The sequence below is a fragment of the Strongylocentrotus purpuratus genome, unplaced genomic scaffold (genome assembly GCF_000002235.5).
Source record: "Strongylocentrotus purpuratus isolate Spur 01 unplaced genomic scaffold, Spur_5.0 spur5_scaffold_15, whole genome shotgun sequence".
Taxonomy (NCBI): Eukaryota; Metazoa; Echinodermata; class Echinoidea; order Camarodonta; family Strongylocentrotidae; genus Strongylocentrotus; species Strongylocentrotus purpuratus.
In genome coordinates this window covers 10,403,432-10,426,895 of record NW_022145600.1, presented here as the reverse complement: position 1 = coordinate 10,426,895, position 23,464 = coordinate 10,403,432, and the positions used below count along the sequence as shown (strand labels likewise).

The following is a 23,464-nucleotide window of genomic DNA, read 5'->3' as shown; positions in this document are numbered from 1 at the left end:
TGAATTTTTGGTTCCCTCTCTTCAAATTGATTTTAATCACTCATGCGTGAAATTTGCATCATATGAGTTGCATCAAATGAAAGCGGAGGATCTAAGCTTTACAAATGGTTGTCATTTATTAATTATAATTGTGATTAAGTTATGATAAAACAGTGATAATATTCAGGTTTCATTTTTTCAGGGGCGCACTGTATATATAACTGATCATGTTTTGTATTTTTTTAAAGTTTTAATACAGTGGTGTGTGGTCAAGTAATGTTTCTTTTTTTTTCTAATAATATAATAATGAACTTTTTATCAATGAATAAAAGGAGTATGTGTAATCTTTTAGAAATTTAGAAATTACAGAGTTGCCTTGTGTACATCTATTTTTTGATAGATAAGTCATATTTCATTTTCTTTCGAATTTGACAATCAATTTCATTGTTTTTTAATTTTTGTCATTAGTCATTGTTATTTTTCGCTTTCATAATTTTAATGGTCAAATAATTAATATAGGGTGCTCTAGTTATGTAATAAAAATGACAATGCATTTATAATCCAGAAATTGTTATATTGAATCAGCATCAATAATATAGTATTTGTAGAAATCAGATGAATTTACAGTTAGAAATGAGAGAGGTAGGTAGAGAGAATGAGGGGACAATAGAGAACGAGAGAAATAGAATAAGAGGAGAACGGACAGGAAAAGAGAAAGAGGGGAGAATGGAGAGGGAGAAAGAAATAGAATAATGGGATAGTATTGGACAGAAATTATTTGAGGAGTGAATGGAAGAAAGAGAAGAGAAAGGAAAAATGTGAACAGTAGGGGTAAAAAAAGGCAAATGTAAATTAAGCCCACATCGCAGTACACGATCTGACTATGATCAGAATTCAGAAGAATTTCCAAAGAGCATATGATATGAACATTCAAACTTCTAAATTCCTAATGATCATTGAATGATTTTATTAGTCGTAGGACTAATCAATTTAAATGGATTTCACGTTTTCTTGGAAGAGGAATGGCTAAATCGGCTCAGAATCGTATTGATGTCATACCAGGTAGTGCAATTTTTTACAAATATTTGAATCTGATTAGGCTTTGATACTTGCTAGAAAGCTTAAATGCACTGCAGTTCAAGTTGTTAGCGTTCTTATCATCATTTGAAGCTTACATCGGGATGATGTTCACGAGCGTTCACACTCCGAGCAGTTTTTATGGCTCAAACCGCTCCACGAGTCAAAGTGGTCTTGTTGCTATGGCAGCTCATGTAGGCGGGTCAATTTTTTTGCGCGCGGAATCCAAACCCTATGTCACCTGATGTCCCGTTCGCGACACGTCCCGTATACATGTATATGTGTAGTGCCTGCCCGATCGCTCATCGCGCGGAACGTCACTTCCGTTCAAAGTACGCTTTCCGTTCACATTGCACGTTAGAGCGCTCTGGAGCACTCTTAATAAGACCCGCTCCTCAAGACCACCTCGGAAGGTGGACTTCTGGAGCGGTCCAGAAGTCCGCTTTCTGGACCACTTTGAGCGTTCTCACTCACCTAAGAACCGCTCCTGAGGAGCGGGTCTTAGTTATATTGTTGGTTATTAATTATGTTATTACATTTTATTATGATTTAGTGACAGATTTAATTATTCAAAAACATATTCATAAGGACACTTGGCATTCCATACCTAGTCGGTGGATTAAACCATGGACTAAAGTTAGTCCGCTTTCAAGAATACCACCCTGGATATTTCTATTATTCCAAATGTTGTAATTTTGTAAAAAAGTTCACTTCCAAGGAATGATTACCTTCTTGGATGGTCTCGATTGAGGCATTGAAAGCGCTATACACAATGCTGCTCACATACACACTCCCACTTTGCACCTCAAAAATGATTAAACCAGACAACCTTAATAACAAGATACACAACTTGCAAACATCACATTTCAACCTCATGAAGCATTGGCTCAACACGCGGGTGAACAAAACAAAATTAGTCACCAACGCGTTCTTTATACATATACTATCGAATAATTTAATGTAGATAAACAACTGTACATTACAAGATAGAATGACAAATGATCACACAGTAAGAATAGCACACACTGAAAGATGAGTGATTAGGTTCATATAGAAAGTCTGCTGAGAGCCAGAAGGGTGTTACATGTGTACAGTTAATTCCCTTATGGCTCTAAGCGGACAAAATCAACGTACCTTATAAAGGACAACTAACGTTGAATAATCATATAACAGGGGTTCACAAATAGAAAGATATAAAGTACTATGTAATCAAAACATTGAATATTGCACACACTTGGTTCTAGAATACAAAACTCAGCTTAAAGTAGATAGATCTGTCTGAAAAAAAGAAAGAGAATTCGCACCATCTATTCAGAATTGCATCACACAATGCATAATTAATCAAAATCAATAAATCAAATTCAGAACTATGTTTATTACCTCTTCATATATATGCAGTCAAAGCTTGATATTTCATATATAGGTCCGAAATATGGTAAAAAGATTTATATTTTCAAAGAGACCATTAATGAATCTTTACATCAATGCATCAAGTGTTTGTATATCATGATTTATCCAAAGTCTGAGATCAATAGAATACCCCGGTACAGGGTATTGGTGTGAGTGAAATTTAAAGCATAAATCACAATTTCTGTATCTTTATCCAATCTTATCTTCACCAAAATGAATGAAATGACCCAGCCTTCTCTTTCACCGTCTCCCCAATGACTCATTATAAAACCCTCCATCATCAATTTTCACTTTGATTGAAGACACAGGGGGCTATTTGCTATTGTTAAATCTGTTATACTAGACTGAGGAGGGGGCCATTGGGTGCCTGATATAATTTCCCTTGTGCCTTGTTACATCTGTTGTGACACAAAATATGGTGAACCCCTCAACATTTATAACATCAAGAAAATCATGATCAAAGTCACTTTGAAGAGATGCACATCATTTACTTCATGTAGACTTTGTAATGAATGTTAACAAATATAATAATATAAAATAGATGGCAGGAAAATGAGTTTAACTATCCTAATTGAGTTCTCAGATAATTCTGTTGGAATTTCTGAGGTATATTTTGTCTTTTCTTCTCGTATTAAAATAGAAAATATCAGTTAAAAACTTTCCTCCATCCCCAATCTGCTTTCAGGGCCCTTTCCACCATAATTTTAATTCAAAATGTCTCAAAATGTCCACAAACTGAAAGATTTTTAAAATTCATTGAAGAACCTTTCAACTTCTCCTTCCAACACCAATTCGAGAACCTCGGCTGGCACTGGTAAATATCGATTTCTCCAGGTTACGTCTCAATAACACTGAAGATTGTCAAATCAGTTTTGATTTTCAACACATCAGACAAACCTGCGAGGTTTGCATCGAATACGTGTCCCACATGCATAATTACGTGCGGTGCTTTCATGCAAAGTGCTTCTTAGATTTCATTCGCTAGCATCTCCAATTTCCTTTTCAATTCGTCTCAGAAAAAGAAGAGAAAAACATCAACATGCCCTATTTCTTTTTCCTTTTTTTTACAAAAGTGACATTTGGTGAAGAAATCAACATTTCAATGCAGAGAGATACAATGTGAACGGTCAACAAACAAAGCTTTTAGTATTGTGTGTGCAATTCTAGATGGCAAAGACAATCGACTGCGTGATAGCTGGACCTCACATTACATATACAAAGACAAGTTTTGAACTATGCAATCGTATCACTACACCAACATGTGGCAAGAAAGCAAAGTAAAACATATTTCATTCAATATTCGTCCATATGAATGCCGTCTGCTCAGAGCACTAAGGGCGTTAACTGATGTCACTTTCCCATTAAAGCCCTTCTGGAACTCAACAGAGTATATGCAATAGTAATCTTGGGCAAAAATTAAAAGTGAATTGTGAATTTAAAAAAAATGAATACAGTTTTGAATTGATTGCAGAATGGAAACGACTATGACACGATCACCTGATCAGATCACCTGATCACATTCATAAGATAGAAATGGATAACAAACGTGATATAGTAACATACAGATGTATAAACATGTAATAGTTTCAGGGGGTAGATAAAGAAGTACATTGTTTAGTACCAATACTGCAAATAACATTAAGTCACCTACAATTTATCTGTATAAACAACTTTTTGAATGGTGATTTGTCTGAAATACACCTGTACTTAAAATGTAAAAGAGTGACAATTTTGGCTCTGTTGTCCCTTTTTTAACAGGAATGTTTGAAGTGGCAAGAAGAAAATAATTGCACATCTTTAAAACTACTTGATATTTGAATGAGAATGCACAAAATTGTATGTAAAGATAAAAGTAATTTGATAAAAACGTCTATATTTTTTTATACAAACATCATTAAGAATAAATAGTTTTAAGTACTTGGCTATTAAATAGGAATACAAGATTAATCTAACTATGGTTTTACACTTTTTAAAGGTAACCTTTCCATCAAATTCTTCAAGGGGCTCTGACCAGGTTTCACAAAGGGTATTATTACTGGTACTACAACAGGAGAAAGCAGAAAAATAGATAAACATTTGTAACCATTGTTCAATTTTGTAAGTATGCATATTGAAAATTTGCTACAACAAGAAATCTTTGAACATTTGTTTTACACATTTGACATCAAGAACTGTTATAATATATAAATATACAATCAGCCAAGATAATGTACATATATGGGTATAAGCTTCACAGAAGATGCATTGGAAATTGGCAAATAAATGATACATATTCTTTCAGTACTAGCAATATACATGGTATACAAACCAAAAAGACATCATACTGTTTGTTCTTCTACTTCAAGCACAGCCATACATCTTTTTAAGTTTTATTTACACAAAAATCCTACTCTCTCAGGCAGTCTTATCTTATTTCAGTCTTAAAACCAACAACAACAAAATCTATTGCACTAGAAAAATTGCCAACCTTGAATTTTCTACTAAATAAGTAAAGTAAAAATCATTTTCCCCATGTCTTTCTTTGGTCTGTGAAATTTGGAATGGAAAGAAATGCTTGTACAACATCTAGAGTAATATTAGTTTTAATTTTTTAAATCTTAATCATACTTAGAATTGAAACCATAATTTTGGCCTCAGACAAGCTTCAAAGTTTGGTTGAGATTTAATCAATTTCATACAGGAGCTATGTCTATACATCCACTTCCCAGTAATTTTATTTAAAAAATCAATTACTAGATAAATTTGTGGAGTCAGAATCTGTTTCACTTAAAAAAAAGAAATTTCTTTTTTAAACAAATATATTATTAGAAATTTCACCTTTTTAAAAATCACTTTATTGAAAATTTGAATAATCTTGAAAGGAAATTGATCAAATGTTTGAAGAAACAAAAATCTGGACAGGCAAATCTGTTCTGTGAAAGGAGTAAATTTGTTATCATAAATGCACAAAAATATTGCACGTTTTATTTTTTAAACAAAAGCACCTAATCAATAGCGGTTTCATATACTGAAATCAATTAAATATGTTTGGATGCTCATGGTTTTGATGGTTATGGAAAGTATTACGGAGGTAGTTATATGTGGTAGGAATGCTTGCTTATAAATATGCAGGGTGTATACACATGCAGTGTAATATTAACGTTTTTAAAACGTGAGGTGAAACACACAACCGCTGTGCAAGTGAGTGGGCAACTGTGGAAACTTGTCAGACCCTTATAAACGTTAATTGATAGGTCTTAACATTAGGAATGAATGGAGCCCATCGCACTTTATACCATCCGACTGCAAACACATATTTTTGTTCATGAACGATTTAACATGTTCATAACGTCATATCTGACAAATTCCTGGTTAATTTCTTTCAGAACTGGATAGCAGTTGGATTGTATAGTGCTTATCTACTGTGAAGCGATGTTCTTTTCACATACAATGAGGTGCTCCCAGCATGCTGTGTGTGTATCCTCTACGTAGGATTTAAATAACTATGGTGAAACATAAAGTGTTGGGACTTGAAGTTACTACCATCTTGCTGTGTATCAGTGACATGGCACAGGCATAATCAAATAGATGTGAAGTGTTAGCACTTGTGGAGTTACTACCTTCTAACTGTGAATCCTCTAAACAGGTCATGCAGTATCAAATAGCAGTGATTTTTTTTTTAAAGTTCAGGAGCTATCTTGTGTGCATAAATGGCATCATCTTTTTTTGTTTAAGGGCCTTACAAATAGGCCCAATGTCAAATACAAAATAGCCACACACTGTTGGAGTTAAATAGTGGACTAAAAAGTTCAATATTGCTCTGCCAATATCACACTCTTAATCAAACTTCAGAGACCAAATTTCTGCAAATTTGGTCCTTAAAATTCTACAGAAAAAACAACCTGAGGTACAGGTTTGTGCATAGTAAAAAGAATGGGGATATTGTCTGTTTTTTTTAAAGAACATCTCCATTTAATCTTAATACTGCATTATATCCTTTAAGTAGTGCAATAAATTGTTCTGTCAGATTTCCAAAATAATCCAAAATTAGTTTTTAAGTAAATTAAAAACTGTCAAATATATCAAAACTGTTTAGAAATATATTTTCAGTTATCAAACACCTGTGGTAAATCATTATAGGAAAGAGATAATAATAAATCTATAGTTAGTACCATATATGTACACTGGGAGAAATAGGGCTTAAAAGACAAATGGCAAGTTCTTGATTTGCCACAGATTTACCAGACTAAGAGCAAAACCAAGAAAATAACTATTTTCGTGGAATCATTTCCAGAAACATGGGTTCGACCTGGTTTACACACGAGGGGATTGTTGACGGTTTAACTAAGATACAATCCTGAATGTCATCTGCCTGATAAATGTTTGCCTATTTGAAGAGATCCAGGCCGAGTTTCTCCGCAAACGGTGCTACAAAACCTTTCACGGTATCCATAAAACCTGGAGAAGAGAGGAGAAAAAGAGAATTGTTGTTTTTTCATCAAACTAGGAAAAACATATCCAGGGGTGTATATATTGTATCACAGCTTATTAGATTTGTGCCCATGATTAGTCTATAAATGGAAACTGACTAGCAAGTATTGCTTCATGCGTGTTTACATCCGTAAGTGTTTTCTGAAACGTACTCCAATAAGAGTAACAGTACATGGTCTGTTTGAAACCCCAACAGCATTAACTCATGATGTAGTTAAAACAGCGTTTACGCTTTATGGTTCCATGGGGGGAAAACTGCATTTTCTTATAAACAGGGACAGTTAGATGGAGACAGAGAAATAGACAGACGCACAGACAGGCAGAATGGGAGAGAAACATAATAGGCATACAGAAAGAATAAGAAAGAGAGCAAGAGAAGAGAGAGAGAAGAGAGAAACACAGAACAAGAGAGGGAGAGATGGAGGGGAGAGTAGGAAGGGCAAGAAGGAGAGAAACAGAGCAAATGAGAGGAGAGAGAGAGAAAGAGAGAGACATTCAACATGAATCTTTTAATTAGAATCATAAAGCCAGTAAAAAGTATACAGAGAGATCAAATCTGGCAGAGTGTAGATGAAACTTCTGGTTCAAGACTGATTTTTTTTTAATGTTAATACCACTTTTATCTCTCTTTTATATCTATTTTGAAGATACATGTAGATATAAAAAAAGGAAGAAACTTATTGGAGAGAGAGAGAGGGGGGATAGAGAGAGGCAGAGAGAGAGAGAGAGACAGAGAGAGGGAGAGAAATAGAAATAGAAAGAGAAAGAGAGAGAGAGAGAGAGAGAGAGGGAGAGAAATAGAAATAGAAATAGAAAGAGAAAGAGAGAGAGAGAGAGAGAGAGAGGGAGAGAAATAGAAAGAGAGAGAGAGAGAGAGAAAGAGAAAGAGAGAGAGAGGGGGAGAGAAATAGAAATAGAAAGAGAAAGAGAGAGAGAGAGAAATAGAAAGAGAAAGAGAGAGAGAGAGAGGGAGAGAAATAGAAATAGAAAGAGAAAGAGAGAGAGAGAGAGGGAGAGAAATAGAAATAGAAATAGAAAGAGAAAGAGAGAGAGAGAGAGAGAGGGAGAGAAATAGAAATAGAAAGAGAAAGAGAGAGAGAGAGAAATAGAAAGAGAAAGAGAAAGAGAGGGAGAGAGAGGGAGAGAAATAGAAATAGAAAGAGAGAGAGAGGGAGAGAAATAGAAATAGAAAGAGAGAGATAGAGAGAGGGGAAAGTAAAAGGTAAAATAGAGGAGAAAGACAGAGCAGAACGACAGAGAGGAAGAGATAGTAAATGAGGGGGGGGGGGGAAGACAGATGAAAGAAAAGAAGAAAGAGACCCACCTTCTTCCTCATCATCCTGTTGTTGTAACGCTTGCTGCATCTCGGCAGGTGTCTTCTTTTTTCTCGTGATACGGCCCGCATCATCTGGCTCCGGAAGCATTCCTGGCTCCTCTGCGACTTTCTTCTTTAGTCCATACTGAATGCAGGCACAAAGGGATCAATTCAAACATACATTATTCTGTCTATGGTACATTACATTTTCTATTTTTAAAACATGTAAATACCTACAGTGAACACTATTCTCAGACAGTCTAATAGTTCACTTTAATATAGATGAAATCTTATAGGGGAATTCATGCCTAGCATATACTAGCATTTTTAAATATTTTCTTTGATACATGAAGAACATACATGTACACTACTACCAATTGTTCACATAAAGGGACAGAAATTAAAGCAGTCTTTAACAAAAACAATGTAAGTAAAGAAACCTACAATGTTCTCAAACAAACAGTTTAAGCTTTTCTTTAGCACTATTTTTAGATGTAAAATGCTTTGAATTACATACCTGTACATCTACTTCATAAATGATAAGAACAAGTAGTACAAGGTATCAATAATTTTTAATCCATTTATGTTGCAGTATATTATGTTGCTGAACATTTAACTATAAACAAAAGCATACCTCAAAATCTTCAAATTGACAACATATTATGGAATTGATTTACCACTCTTTCACCAAAAATTTTGGCAATTTTTATAGAGCATTTTGTAATTTTCATTCACACAGGATAGTTCATTTCATATTCTATTTTGTCCTATTAAAGAATATAGGAGGATAGAAAACTAAATTCAGACCTAGGTAAAAATGCTGTAAAAATCCACGGTCTAACTCTGCTTTGTAACCCTGAAGTCGAATCAGTTCATATCTAACACGGATCACATGCCCTAATTGCATCACAAGAAATCGACACCAGCCTTTGACCTTTTAACCAAAATATTTAATCAATTTTACAGTAGGCCCGTTCACACTTAACAATTAGTGCGATTCGGATCGCGATACAAAGATCAACAAAAAAATTGCAACCGTTCACACGTGTCAATTTAGTGCGAATTGGATCATGATGCAATGATTGATTTTTTGGGGCGACCATTTACACACGGAGGATTCCTGCTCGATGGCCAGAACATCCGAACTATCACAAACTATCACGATTATTCTGAAAAATTGCAAGACTTACTGCGAATTGGACCGCGATGCGAATTGCAAAGATTAGTGAAATTATTCTGTCCACACACGCACAAAAAACGATTTTTGGATCGTTGTGCAAAAAAATCTATTTTCTAATCTCTGTAGGTGTGAACGCTCTTAGAACCTACTGATTGAATCAAAAAGACCAGCTTAAATGTCATCAAGATTCAGTTGTTGCAGGACATTACACTGTCAAAGAGCTTTTCAAATTAAAGAAAACAGCACGTAAATCATGAAAATCTCATTAAATTTTGATATTGAGCATGCCAGACTCATACAAATAGTTTCAATTTGAAGGAAATGTGGGTTAATTCAGACTTTTGGGCCATTCTGTACTTCCATGGACTTCTCTACATTGTCAAGTGAAATAAGTTCATATCTAACTAGGACCATGAGCCTTAATTGCATCTAGAAATTATCGATCAGTATCAAATGACCTTCTGACAAAAATCCTGTAATCTGATTTCAAATGACAAGCTTAAATGTCATCAAGATATCATTCAAATCCAAAAATCAAACATGAAGTATATAAATACAGAGATATCAGTAGGTTTTCTCCAAGTAGTTTGAAAAGAGACTCGTGAATGTTGAAGCCTGTATTTTGTTTACAACTAAAAGCCTAAAATAGTGGGATGAAACTAATTAGCAGTAGCCTTAAAAATGGCAACCATGTTTACGAGTAATTTTACTAGTACATATAAGATTTGTACTGTTGGTTTTAATCACTCTCCTTCCATGAATTGATCAATTACAAGTGAGTCATGATGAAATTTACAAGGTTTCATGGATTTTTTTTTTTAATGCTTCATACACCCATTAAAAATTCACAGTAGAGATTTATGAGGGCTGTCAAATGAAAGTCACGTCTAGTCATGTTTCATAAACATGATACAGTGATCGCCAGTTTGGAGCCAGAAGGGCGTTAACGATGTGTTAAAGTATATTAGTTTAATGAGTTGACGCCCTTCTGTCTTCAAACATGTAAAGGGTAGAGAGCAAGATGTGTGACCCAAAATGGAAAAATAGAGTCTAGACGTTCTCAAGAAATATAAAGGCTTTATACAAACACAGGCAATTTTTTTCTCTCTATGTTTAAAAAAGGAAATGAAAAGTGAAGACAAACAAAAGAAAATTATCTTTGAGATACTAGAACAGTTATGTTCATTTTTATTGCATTTTTGATTACTACATGGGTCTTAGAACTTAAAGTACATTCTATATACATTCTATCAGATTATGTGAAATATCACCCACTCTTATTTCAACTGAAATGAGCGCTTGTGATTTTTAAAATGTATACCGGTGATGACTAAAAAAAATATTTAAAACTCTGAGGCTTGGAAATTTTTAAGTGGGGGGGGGGGGGGGGACAAACACATTTATAATCAAAGGTCTAAACTTGATGTTAACTGGAATTTTCTCCTGAATTTATTTCATCAAAGATATAGGGTTCGTTTAGGGTTGTACAGTGTACGCATAATAGGGTGTTAGGTGAAGGGGTGGTGTTAGGTTAAGTTGAGATAGGTGTAGGGGTAGGGCTAGTGTTTGGTCCATGGAATAATTAGGAATTTAGTTAGTGTAGGACAGTGACCATGGGGTTTATGTATTAAAAACACACACAGGTAACACCAGTTTGTTTGTTTGTTCATTTGTTTTTGTTTTCTCTCTCTCTCTCTCTCTCTCTCTCTCTATCTCAACCCCCCTCTCTCTCTATCTCTCTCTATCTCTCTCTCTCTCTATCTCTCTATCTCTCTCTTTCTCTCTCTATCTCTCTTGGGGGGGGGGCAACTATCTTCTCCTTTCCCCTGAATGGCACCCCCTTGCCTATTTACATATTTATCTTGGGTGGATCACGAGGAAGGGGAGGGGGGGGTACTTGAATTAAAACACACCTTTTCTCGTATCCTCTGCCTCTCCACCTCCCTCTCTGCCTCCATCTTTGCATGTCTAGCTTTCCTCTCCTCCTCCTGCTGCTGTCTCGCCTCTTCGATGAGAGCGGCCTCCTCGTCATCCTTACCGTCCCCTTCTCCGTCCCCTCCGCCCAAGTTTCCGAGCTCACCTGGCAAGAATGAATAAGATTGAATTGTAAGATCGATTACTTTGAATTGAATTTGAATTTGAATTTATTAACATAACACAATGTTACAAATGTATTCCAGTGGGTAACAAAATAACAACAATTACAGTTGATGTTGTATACATATCCATGTACATAATTTACAAAGAGAAAGAAAATATCCATAGTTGAACCATATGTACAAATTTAATTAATCATATATCATGTCATATCGAACCTGTGAATAAGCCATAACATGATAATACGTAGAGATTTGGTTGGATTCCTCAAAGATACATAAAAGTGTAGTTAGAATTGAAATTCACAGAGTTTCAATAGTGTTTAAGTGATTCAAATAAAGGATATTTTAAACTTAAAAACTTAAAATGTGGTTACAGGGAGAACCAAAAGTTAGCTAGTCTGGATTGGTTCTCTGAGTTTCTAAAACTGTATGCAAAGTCATATTAAAGTATACGTATTCACACTCCACATTATTTCACAACTTTGCTCTAATGAAAGAAATTGAAAAAGTCTCATGTGTTATACTACATTTAGGTGTTTTGTTCCAGAACTAAAAATGTCTGTCTGGAGCCAGAGGGGTTTCAACTCAAATAATTTTAAACACAGCATGCCAGGTATGAATACAAACTCTGAATAAAAGAACAAACTATGGCAAGATTTTAAAAGTAGTATCTATTTCTTAATATATTGTTGTTAATAATCCAGGTACAAAGAAAAAAGTAATCAAATTAAGTCTGGTAGTTATTAAAATATACTCCAATCGTTAAAAAGCAAGAAAACCAGTATCTTTCATTTGCCACCTCCACTGATAATGATTCTTTAGTTACAAGTTTATAACCACCCAAGGAAATAAACAGGATTTTCAAATGTCCTGGTTTCATGTGAACCACAAGAAAAACAAAACCCTGAACAGCGACATGTTTTCCTGCGATCGCTGTTCACAGAATAAATCTGCAGTGCCTTCTTGTTTTTTGATCGTCTAATCATGATTACTCTTTTAAAAAAAATTGTTATTATCTTCTGGATTATTATTCCAGGTAAACTCGAAAAAATGAAGTTCATTGTATTTAATTCTCTTTCATATTTACATGGGGAAGATACAAATGCAACAAAATGCTACGTTTTCTTCATCAATACTTAATTTAGAAGGAATCTATAATATACAAGCACTGCTTTTGATGTTCCTCACATTCTTCTTAATCTATTATATGAATTGAGAATCATTCAGATGTGCTCATTTATACTACATGTATTGTATAATTTTTATTCTATGTATAATTGTCTATATTTTTTGTAAAATGGGGAACAAATAAAACTTGAAACTTGAAAATGTCAATTTTAGGTTCTTGTAATGGACAGCATCTTGAGGAGAACTGCCTTAAATCAATTCTACATTGTCCTTCTGCAAATTGTGCACAGCAAAACATAGACAAGCTAGCAAACCTCTCTGAAAGTCATATTTACTCAAAAGCCCTACCTACACGTATGCATAATGATATGACAACAAGTTTGAGTACTTGACACACAAAACTGACGACTGGTTTGCAATTTCCTTTTATTTCCTTCACACATTACTCAGCTAATACACATTTTCAAACAAAACCATTAGGCAAATATCATCCATAGAAGTTGTGAAGATTAACATGTAAATTTGGTTTAAATCTGTGAAATTCTATTGTCTGCCATTTAATAGAACTCAAAAGTTTACCTTTAAGGGCAATTATTCTAACTATCTACACAAGGTATTTAACAATAAGTGACAAAAATAGGGTATGTGGGTGTGCTGTTATCTATCTCTTTATTTCCCCCCAATAACGTTGGAAATGGATATCATCATCCCTCCAGTAAAGTTAGAAATTGTGAAATTCTATCAGTGTTTTCACTTGGGCTACACGAGCATGACCTTTAAAATTGGCTCTCTGCCAAGCAATATTGCACCGGCCACCTTCCAGTAGGTGATAGCCATAAAAGGCAAGAGATGAACGAAGAAAGGCAAGAAAGGAAAGAAAGGCAGAGAAAGTTGAGAGAACCAAGACAGTATTGAATGTACACCCCAAAAAATTTGATAAAAGGGATAAATTAGTCTCAGATTTAGTCTGAGAGTTGACAAGCAGAAAGGGGGAGCTAGTAGACACAGAAAGAGAGAGATGGAGAGGAAGAGAGGGGATGAGAGGGGAAGAGAGGGGAAGAGGAGAGAGAAGAGGAGAAGAGGAGAGGAGGAGAGGGGAGAGAAGAGGAGAAGAGGAGAGGAGGAGAGGGGAGAGAAGAAGAGGGGAGAGAAGTAGAGGAGAGAGGGATTGAGAGAGAGGAGGGGAATAGAGAGAGATGGAGAGGAATAGAGAGGAAGAGGAGAGGGGAGAAGGGGAGAGGAGGAGAGGTGAGAGGGGAGAGGAGAGGGGGAAGGAGTAGAAGGGAGAGGGGTGGAGAGAGAGGAGAGGAGGAGAGGGGAGAGGAGGAGAGGGGAGAGGGATGGAGAGGTGGAGAGGGGAGAGGGGTAGAGAGAGGGGAGAGGGGTGGAGAGAGAGAAGAGAGAGAAAACTGGAGACAGAGACAGAGAGATACAAAGGTACATGCTCAATGATAGAAAACAAGTCAATGAGCAACAAAAAAAACAGTAAAAAGGGGTTTTGACGATATACTTGAAGGTTGGAAACAGGGTGAAGTTAGATGGAGGGATGACAGAATATACAGAGTAGGTGGCTTCATAGTATGTAAAAATATATTGGATGTTTGCTTGATGTGGAATAAAGTAAAACACAAACCTACAGAGGGAGAGAGGGAACGAGGGCAATTAAGAGAGATATACAGAAAAATATATACAGAGAAATATATAGAGAGAGAGATAGAGAGAGACAGAGACAGAGGGGGAGAGATATAGAGACAGAGAGAGACAGAGAGAGAGAGAGAGATGGGAGAAAGTGTTAGGGAGCAGAGGTAGATACCTAGGGAATGAGAGAGATGGAGAGGGGAATGGCGAGAAAGAAAGCAGAGAGATAGAGAATGAGAAAAGAAAGGGGAGAGAGAAAAAGAGAAAGATAGAGGAAAAAGCTACCCGAGGAAAAACAAAATCAGGGAGCAGGCAATTTGTTGACAAACGATACAAATTTAAAAAACAGTTGTCACATGTTATTGCCTATGGGCAATACTCCGAAACAGTTAAAGCTGCAAATTGTCCAATTACACCTGACTACCCACTCAAGAAAAAACACCCACCTATTTCATAGCATAGTGAATATGGGTTTTGTTACACAACCAAACTCTTCTCTCTTCAAAGAGATGGAAGATAATAACAATAATAATGGAACAATAATAATGAAGAAAACATATATATGGTAGATAATTACATAAATAAAAGAGCACACTTCAGATTGATTGAGAGAGAGGGAGAGAGGGAGAGAAAGAGAGAGAGAGAGAGAGAGAGAGAGAGAGAGGGGGGAATAGAGATAAGAGGAAGAGAGTGAAAGGTAGAGATAAGAGAGAAAGAAATAAAGAAAGAAAGAAAGAAAGAAAGAAGAGGAGGAAAGGGAAGAGAGAGAGAGAAAAAAAACAGGGGTGCGTGTAGTGATGATGGTTGAGTAGGAAAAAAAAGAATGAGAGACCACAGGTAGATGAGAAGGTTGCCACATAAGTTAGGCCCTAGAGTTGATAAAAGGGACAGAGGATGAGACAAACATGTAGAAGAGAAACAGATAGTGAGAGAGATAGCTAAAGAAATGGGATGGAAAGTGAGTGGTTATAGAAGCATCTTATGGCTTGCCAATCACAACAAAGCTCTTCATAAACCTTTTCCATTAATGTATTTATTATAGCATCAAGATAAATCCTTATGTAACAATATTCACACTTGAGCTGCATGGGCTGCAAGTCTTCACCAGCGCCAGAAGCATCACAACATGACGCACATGTGCGCTATACAAGAAGCCAACATTATTATTATGATTATCATTATGAGCGTAGTTCTTGATAATCATGTTTTGGCAAAAGGGATGATGATACAAATAGAAACTTTTGAAGAAGTATTACCACAAAACTCAAAATTCCTTCGTTAAAGGTGGTATTTCCATTTCCATAGAATTGGCGAAATTAAATGCAGATGTTCCATATTATTCCCAAATTATCAAGAATTTTCAACATATCTGAAGAATTGTACAATGCAAGAATTTCTGCAATTCTCTCATATCTTGTATGCATGGCGCATTTATGAATATGAGTGCTTTTTGTCCTCTGGTATACGCATACACATATGATATACATTGTACGTTTTTACTATTCACCATACAGTCAGCATGCCAATATACATCACAGTATATTTGTTTTAATTCACCCAATATTGACAGCCCCATGTTAAGTTGTTTGCATAAAAAAGGACTGCCACTCCTATTTCCATAACCAATTTTCATCCCATCCCCTCCCCCATCCCCTCCCCCACCCCCTCCCCCCCCCCCCCTCCCCTTTCAAATCAATGCTCTGTAACATTTTTCCATTAAGTAAATCAAATTAATTGATCTCATTTACTATGTCAAGTACGGGCACAGGTGTTAACACCATGTAAGAGCTTAAAAGGATTATGCGAGGCTTATTAAGCACTCGACGTCGCACCTGTGACGGTGAAATTGATTTATTTGTCGAGAAAAAGCCAATATCCATGGCAGTTGCATATTATTACAAGCTAGCACACTCAAGTGTGCAATTTGTGTCACTCATGGCATAAATTAGTGCATGTATATGTATGCAAAGACTGTATGATTTGGCAGATGATAGAAATAGCTTCATCACAATGTTTTAAAATTAAATTACTTATTTCAGGTACATATGAACCCTTTGACAAATATTATTGAATACTAAAATTGGGAAATTCTTTACAAGTGCAAGATATCAAGAAATGCAGAAGGTGTCTTGTGTGATTTAGGTATGATGTACAATGTATGATACCATCTGTTCGGAGCTAAAAGGGCATTAACTCATAAAGGTCTATCCAAACACACAGAGTTACTGCCCTTCTGGCTCCAAACAGATGATATATGTCAATATTTTTTGTGTGGAAATTATAGGGATAATAATTCTTTTTCTATCGTAACTGTCTGTACATATTGAGGTGCAAAAATAATGTCATGCCTATAATGGTGAGCTAATTATTACATGTACATGTAGCATGATGCAAGATGAAGTGCTTTGCAGTCATCGTCTATATATGCAATGAAGAATAAAATGAGATTACATAAAGTTGTATCTTAGGCCTTGTTCAGACACGATGCAGCAAAACCAATGCAGTTTTTTTTTATGATGATGTAAAGGGTAGTTTTAGTGTATCTTATAACAGATAGTTCACTGAATACCGGTACGCCCGATACCTTTGTTGAGCGCAGTTGCCATTCATATAAATACACATAAAAATATGCTGATTTTTTTTTTTTTTTTTTTTTTTTTTGGGGGGGGGGGGGGGTGCGGTTAATAACATATCATGAAGACATGTGACCATGGAAGAGACCTTTGACCCTTGCCAATGTGCCCCTACAATACAATCATTTCATCAATAATGTATCATCACTATATATAATGCTCATACTCAGCATGCATGTACATGGTCATTCACCCTTTCATCAATAGATTCACAATAGGTACATGATCTCATCATTGTTTCACTTTCCCCATACGCACACATGTCAGTAATTAGAAGCCATCTATGATGAAAGAGCTAGAGTGTATTAGATGCAAGCCCCATCAATTTGATTAATGTGACTCATCAAATCTAGACCTTGTACGCGTCTCGTCTTCTCTCGTCTCCTCTCGTTTCGTCTCCTGATACATGTTATTATGCTCTAGCTAGTCTGCAATATCAGACATTTGCTAAGCTCTATCTTTTAGTTAATGAGTTTCTACATGTAGTTTCACTTTCTGAGTTTCTATAAAATGATTAATGATTTCATGAGCCCTGAAAGGTGAACATGTACCTGTTAGATATTCATGAAAATATTAGCCATTAGTCCATGTACAAAACTCCCCTTTATACTTATTATTATGTTCTCGTCTACAATACCAGACCTTTTCTTTAATCTGTCCTTTTTTAGTGAGTATTTTTAACATTCCAATTATCCATTTATTTTCATGAGAGCTCAAAAGCAGATATGTACACTTTAGAAAGCTGTCAGTTAAAAAAAATTGGCCAACAGGATGGCAATAATATACAAATGCGACCAACTTTGGGCAATTTTTACTTTTTCAAATAACTACTATGAATTTTTCCCTACAAATTGAGCGAAAATCCCCAAAAGTTTGGCACAACTATAAACTGTCTTTGTCTAAAGGTTACTTGGAAACATGATTGTTTCCTCATGGACAGACTGTAGTGTATTTGTCTGGCTAAATGTCAATTTTTAAGAATGTTTACAATGTTTCTCTCGAAAGTACACTAAAAAATTACTCCAGCCCACATATCCAGTAATTTCCTGTCTGCATCACTCAATTATTGAGGCCTACAATGTAATACCTGGTATAATTTAACCATTTATTTTTGAGAATGTTTACAATGTTTCTCTCGAAAGTATACTAAAGAATTACTCCAGCCCACATGTTCAGTAATTTCCTGTCTGCATCTCTCAATTATTGAGGCGTAAATACCTGGTATAATTCAACCATTTTATACTAAACTGCTCTGGCGTGTTACAAACAAATGACCATAGTCCCACATATTAGAAATTGCATCGGAAACCACCATCTTAACCACAACTCATTATAGTTTCTATCACAAGGAGCTCATGCATTCAAAACAGATTCATCACTTCACTTATTTGCAAAATAGGACCTTAAGGAGAACGTACAGTTCTGGTACAGGTGAAAAAATAATTTGCGAGCTTCCTATATCATTTTGATGTCACATGAAAATAATCTCTCTTGAAATGCCCTTAATGCCCTTTATACTCCAATATACTTAGAAGTAGCTTCGCACTTTAGACCATATTATTGTATTGTAAAGGTGTGTGTATAGTCCCATATACTCATAGGCCTATTTTAATATGTGCTTTTCACTGAATATGATTTTCAGCTGGATTTAGTTCATTTGTTCTCATTTTGACAATTTCTAAAACCTTACAGTGCACAATTATTTACTTCTTATCAACTTTTCCTGATAACTTTTGGATAGTTTCTTTCAAAATAAACAAAAACTAAAAAATGTAAAAACTTTTTTTTTTCTTTAAAGAAAGATCTTGGCATGAGGGTATTGACACAATTAAATTCAATTTTAGTGAGGAATTACTTGTAAATCTGTTTAAGCCTACTTCCAACAGTCACTTTAATCTTTAACAACAGATCTAGTTTTCGGTGTTATACTTGCTAAATCTCCTTACACAGAAACAGTTTTCGATGCCTGTTCAGTGTCTGTCCCTGCATAATACCCCCAAATATGTACAAAGCAATTTTTCTTTTCCATTTTTTTTCTTCTTTTTTTTGGGGGGAGGGGGAATTCGTTCTGATTCAGGGTAGATGGTGAGAGGGGGAGAGGGAGGGGGGGGGGGTCATTACACAATGCTAATGCAGCCACATTCTGCTTACATTTATGTCCATGAGTGAATGTCAAGATAGTTAAATAGGTACTGTAAAATAACCCTTATGGAATAGCAATCAACTTCACTGTAAAACTGGATGTCCAAAGAGTTAATATCCCTCATATAGATTTACAGCATCCAGCTGGCTCTGGAAGCAGATGGTCCATCAACCAACCTTCCTTGTCTTCATCCTTTCACTATATATAATCCCTTTCTCTGCATCCCATATTTGGATTAAAATCACAAAAGACTCTTAACCAAACACACAAAACAGAAGCCATGGCGGTATGTTAATCATTATTACATAACACCAATCCATAATCCAATGCAATTAGTCAAAGATCCCTATACCATCCCTTCCCCTTTACAAGTATGCCTCTATGAGCGCATATTTAATGAAAGTGGTTGGACGAAATGCTACATGCATAAGTCTATGGCACAGAGAGTGAGTATATGCAGGAGGGATGCGATCATGGAACAATATGATGCGATCAATACCCTATAAGCACTGGTACGGGACGACTTGCTCTAGGTAATTACGTCTGAAAGCTAGCAGAGCATAGAGCCCTGGCTATACTCCATTGGCATGCTAGTCTAAAAAAACAGACACGGTCATGGATGCATGGTGCAATTTGTTCCAACCAGTATACTTTATTAGTAATATTTTATTTTATTTAGTTGCTTCTAAGCTATTGAACAGGTTGAATAATTAGACTGAGTTAGACAGTTCCACCTGTGCGCTTAGAAACGCCTTATAAAGCGCCCTATAAATGTAATATTATCATCATTATAAACTGTACATGTACATGTACATGTATAATATAGGCATCTTGCAGATTAAAAGGGTGTAGTATGTTGCTCAATTTATTTTGAAAGATAATCATTAGATGAGATGTACATTTTTTTTAATGTATAATAATTGCAAGTAAAAGCAGAGTAATCACAGTAACAGCTACCATTGAGTAGGTTTGGAGTAGTTTTGGCATGTTTTGAAATAGACAGCAACAGTCGATCATAACATATTGACTTCCTGGTGGTACAAGACCAATAATTTCTACATCTGATTTGAAAATTAAATATTGACTATTGTTTCTTTCACGGAAGAGGTTTACGGTACACCATGTGTAAAGTCCTCGAGGGACTGAGGAAAGTGGATAGAAAATAGAAGTGAGATGGAAAGGCGAGAAAGTGGAGGTTGGAAGGAAGAGTATCTTTCGGAAGTGAGTATAGTCCTGAAAAGGACTGTAAACCAGAAAGTTGTAGGAGGGATGAGAGGTTTGAGTAGAAGACTGGATTGAGTTGGAGAGTTGAGTAGACGAGTAGAGTTGCAGAGCAGGAGTAGGAGAGTAGACTCGACGTTTCGGACAGGTTGACTGTCCGTCTTCAGGAGTGAGTGTTCGCTAGGCGTGCGGCGGTTCTTATGGCGTGGATGCGGACTTGGGGGAAAGCACTGGGCCGGCGGGCTCGGCAGGTTGGCAGGCAGCTGTCGGTGGTGGCGCGCGGTTGTGTGAATTGGCGGGAAACGAGTGGGCGGCGGTTATGCGGACGTCGTGTGGTGGGTGTCGGCGGGGTAGCGGGGGGGTTGTGTCGGTCGTTGAGTGGGTGTATCGATCGGCGGTGAGGATGGCTATTAGTGGTGTCGGTCTGTGTGTGTTGGTCGGCGGTTTCGGCGTTGGCGTAGGTTGTAGCGAGGTGTGGGCGTGGGCGGTGCTTGTGTGGGTGAAGTGGCTAGTTGAGAACGTGTAGTGCTTGATTGAGTGGGTGTGGTTGGGTGGTTGTAGGTGGTGTCCGGGCTAACGGATGGATGGATTGGTGAAGTGTTGGTGGTTGGCGTGTTGGTTGTGGAGTTGGTTGAAGATTGGTCGGAAGTAGGATGGTGAGGGAGGATTGGGTGCCAGATACTGTTGATGTGAAGGCCTGGGTCTTGGGGTACGGTGTTGTGTTGGTGGATCTCGATGGCTTCTCGGACTCTTCGGGTGTGCCAATGTCGGATGGGGGTGATGAGGTGACTTTTATCCCAGTGAATGTGGTGGAGCTCTTGTTGTGCGTGCTTGACGATGGCTGACTTGTCCCAGTCGCTGCGTCGGTGGTGGGTCTTGTGTTCTTTTAGTCGGGTGTCGAAATCGCGGCCGGTTTCTCCAATGTAGACTTTGCCGCAATCGCAGGGAATCTTGTAGACGCCTGGTTGTTTGTTGGATGGGTGCTTGTCCTTGTGAGAGTGAAGAGTGGAGTAAAGCTTGTGGTTGGATTGGTGTCTGACGAGGATGTTGGCTGAGCGGAGGATGCGTTGTAGTCGGTGTGATGTCTTGCCGATGTAGGGAAGTACGATGGTGGCGGTGGGCTTAGTATCAGGTTGGGTTCCGGTGGTGCTGGTCTTGTGGTAGGGAGCTCGGGTGTTGATTTTCCTTCTTGGGTACTGGTTGATGGAAGTAAGTGCGTGCGTGATGTGCTTGAGTTCTTGCTGGAGATGTGCTTTATCACTAAGTTGGTGGGCTCGTCTGATGAGTGAGTTGGAGACTGATTGGTGGACTGATGGATGGTGGTGAGATCGGAAGTTGAGGTAGCGGTCTGTGTGGGTTGGTTTCCGGTATATTTGGTGCGAGGGGAATCCTGATGGTGTCTTAGTGATGAGTACGTCTAGGAAAGGGATTGAGTTGTCGTGTTCGGTCTCCATGGTGAACTTAATGCTGGGGTGTTGGTTGTTGATGTGGTCGAGGAAATGGTGGAGGTCTGGTGTGCTGTGTGGCCAGATGACGAAGGTGTCGTCGACGTAGCGTAGCCATAGTGAAGGAGACTTGTCGGCGGACTTGAGTGCTTGGTGCTCGAAGTGTTCCATGAAGATGTTGGCGATGATTGGTGAGAGTGGAGATCCCATGGCTGCTCCTTGAAGTTGTTTATAGAAGTTGCTGCGCCACTTGAAAGAGTTGGAGTGGAGGCAGGTGAGAAGGAGGTCGTGGATCTGGTCAGGTGTGAGCTTGGTCCTAGATTCGAGGTCTGGGTCTGAGATGAGGCGTTGTTTGATGATGTCGCATGCTTGGTCTACAGGAACGTTGGTAAATAGAGAGGTGACATCGAAGCTGACGAGTGTGTCGGATGGCTGGATCTTGGTTTTGGAGAGGATGTCGATGAAGTGCTTAGAGTTCGTGACGTGGTGCTGCGTTTGGCCTACGAGTGGTTGTAGAATATTGGCGAGATGACGTGCAGTGTTGTAGCAGGATGATCCTCGGGTAGAGATGATAGGGCGGAGAGGGATAAGCGGCTTATGAATCTTGGGCTGTCCGAAGAGGATGGGTGACTTAGCTGACGAGGATCTGAGTTGAAAGTAGAGTGCCTTGGGTAGTATGTCGGATCTGTGTAGGGTTAAAAGTTGTTGGTTGATCTTCCTTTCGTTGGCCGGGGTTGGGTCCCTCTTGAGTTTGGAGTAGGTTTCCTTATCTTTGAGTAGGTCGCAGATCTTATCTTCGTATGTATCTTGGTCCATGACGACGGTGGCGTTTCCCTTGTCTGCTTGTAGGATGTGGATGGATTGGTTCTTGCGGAGGTCTTGAATAGCGGATCGTTCTTCTTTAGATAGGTTGGGTTTGGGTGGCTTAGCTTCGGCGAGAGCGTTGGTAATTTTGAGTCGGATGTCGTTAGCAGCAGCTTTGGAGAGGAAACGGAGCTTGGGTTCTACTTGTTGCACGATGTTGGAGAATGGTATCTTCTTGGGGGCTACGGCGAAGTTGAGTCCTAGGGATAGAACCTTGTGTTCGGCTTGGGAGAGTCTGTGTTGACTGAGGTTGACTACTGTGTCCTTAATGGGTTGAGTCGTTGGAGGGTCGTTGGTGCAGATGCGCTTGCGTGAACGTAATTGGTCGAACTTCCTAATTTGCTTGAGTTTGGTGGTCTGAAAGGCGAGTTGGGCGGTGTGGTCGTTGAAGGACTGTACTTTGCTGAGGTCATCAGGATTGAGTTGTTGGTTGATCTTGGACTGAGAAGCAGAGGTAGCGGTGTTGAGATCGTGGAGTTGGTGGCGTGTGTGTACGATGCGTTCTCGGGTAAGGTCAATACCGGCTTGGTGTAGTATGCGCTGGGCTTTGGGGGTGTCAACGGCGGATTTGAGTTGAAGGCCTAGAGGGATGGTGTCGGAGTCGCGGCAGCGTTTGAGGAAGGTTAGGTGGTTGGTGAGCTTGGCTGTCTTAACTAGGTCGCGCTGGAGTTGTCTGACGCTGAGTTGAGTAGGCTCCCCGTAGAGCTGAATCAGATGATGTTTGAAGGTTTGCATGGTGGTATGAATAATCACGGAAGAGGTTTACGGTACACCATGTGTAAAGTCCTCGAGGGACTGAGGAAAGTGGATAGAAAATAGAAGTGAGATGGAAAGGCGAGAAAGTGGAGGTTGGAAGGAAGAG

The 23,464-nt window shown here is 37.9% G+C and overlaps 1 protein-coding gene across 1 annotated transcript; it reads right to left on the bottom strand.

Annotated features, from left to right (window-relative positions):
• Positions 1-3,524: 3,524 nt before the first annotated feature.
• Positions 3,525-23,337, bottom strand: LOC763212. Its single transcript, XM_030986474.1, has 4 exons — positions 20,745-23,337; positions 11,345-11,511; positions 8,261-8,396; positions 3,525-6,903 (listed from the first exon to the last, which is right to left on the bottom strand). The coding sequence occupies exons 1-4, from the start codon at positions 23,335-23,337 to the stop codon at positions 6,833-6,835; spliced, it is 2,967 nt and encodes a 988-aa protein (XP_030842334.1). The 3' UTR covers positions 3,525-6,832.
• Between the last annotated feature and the right edge of the window lie 127 nt (positions 23,338-23,464).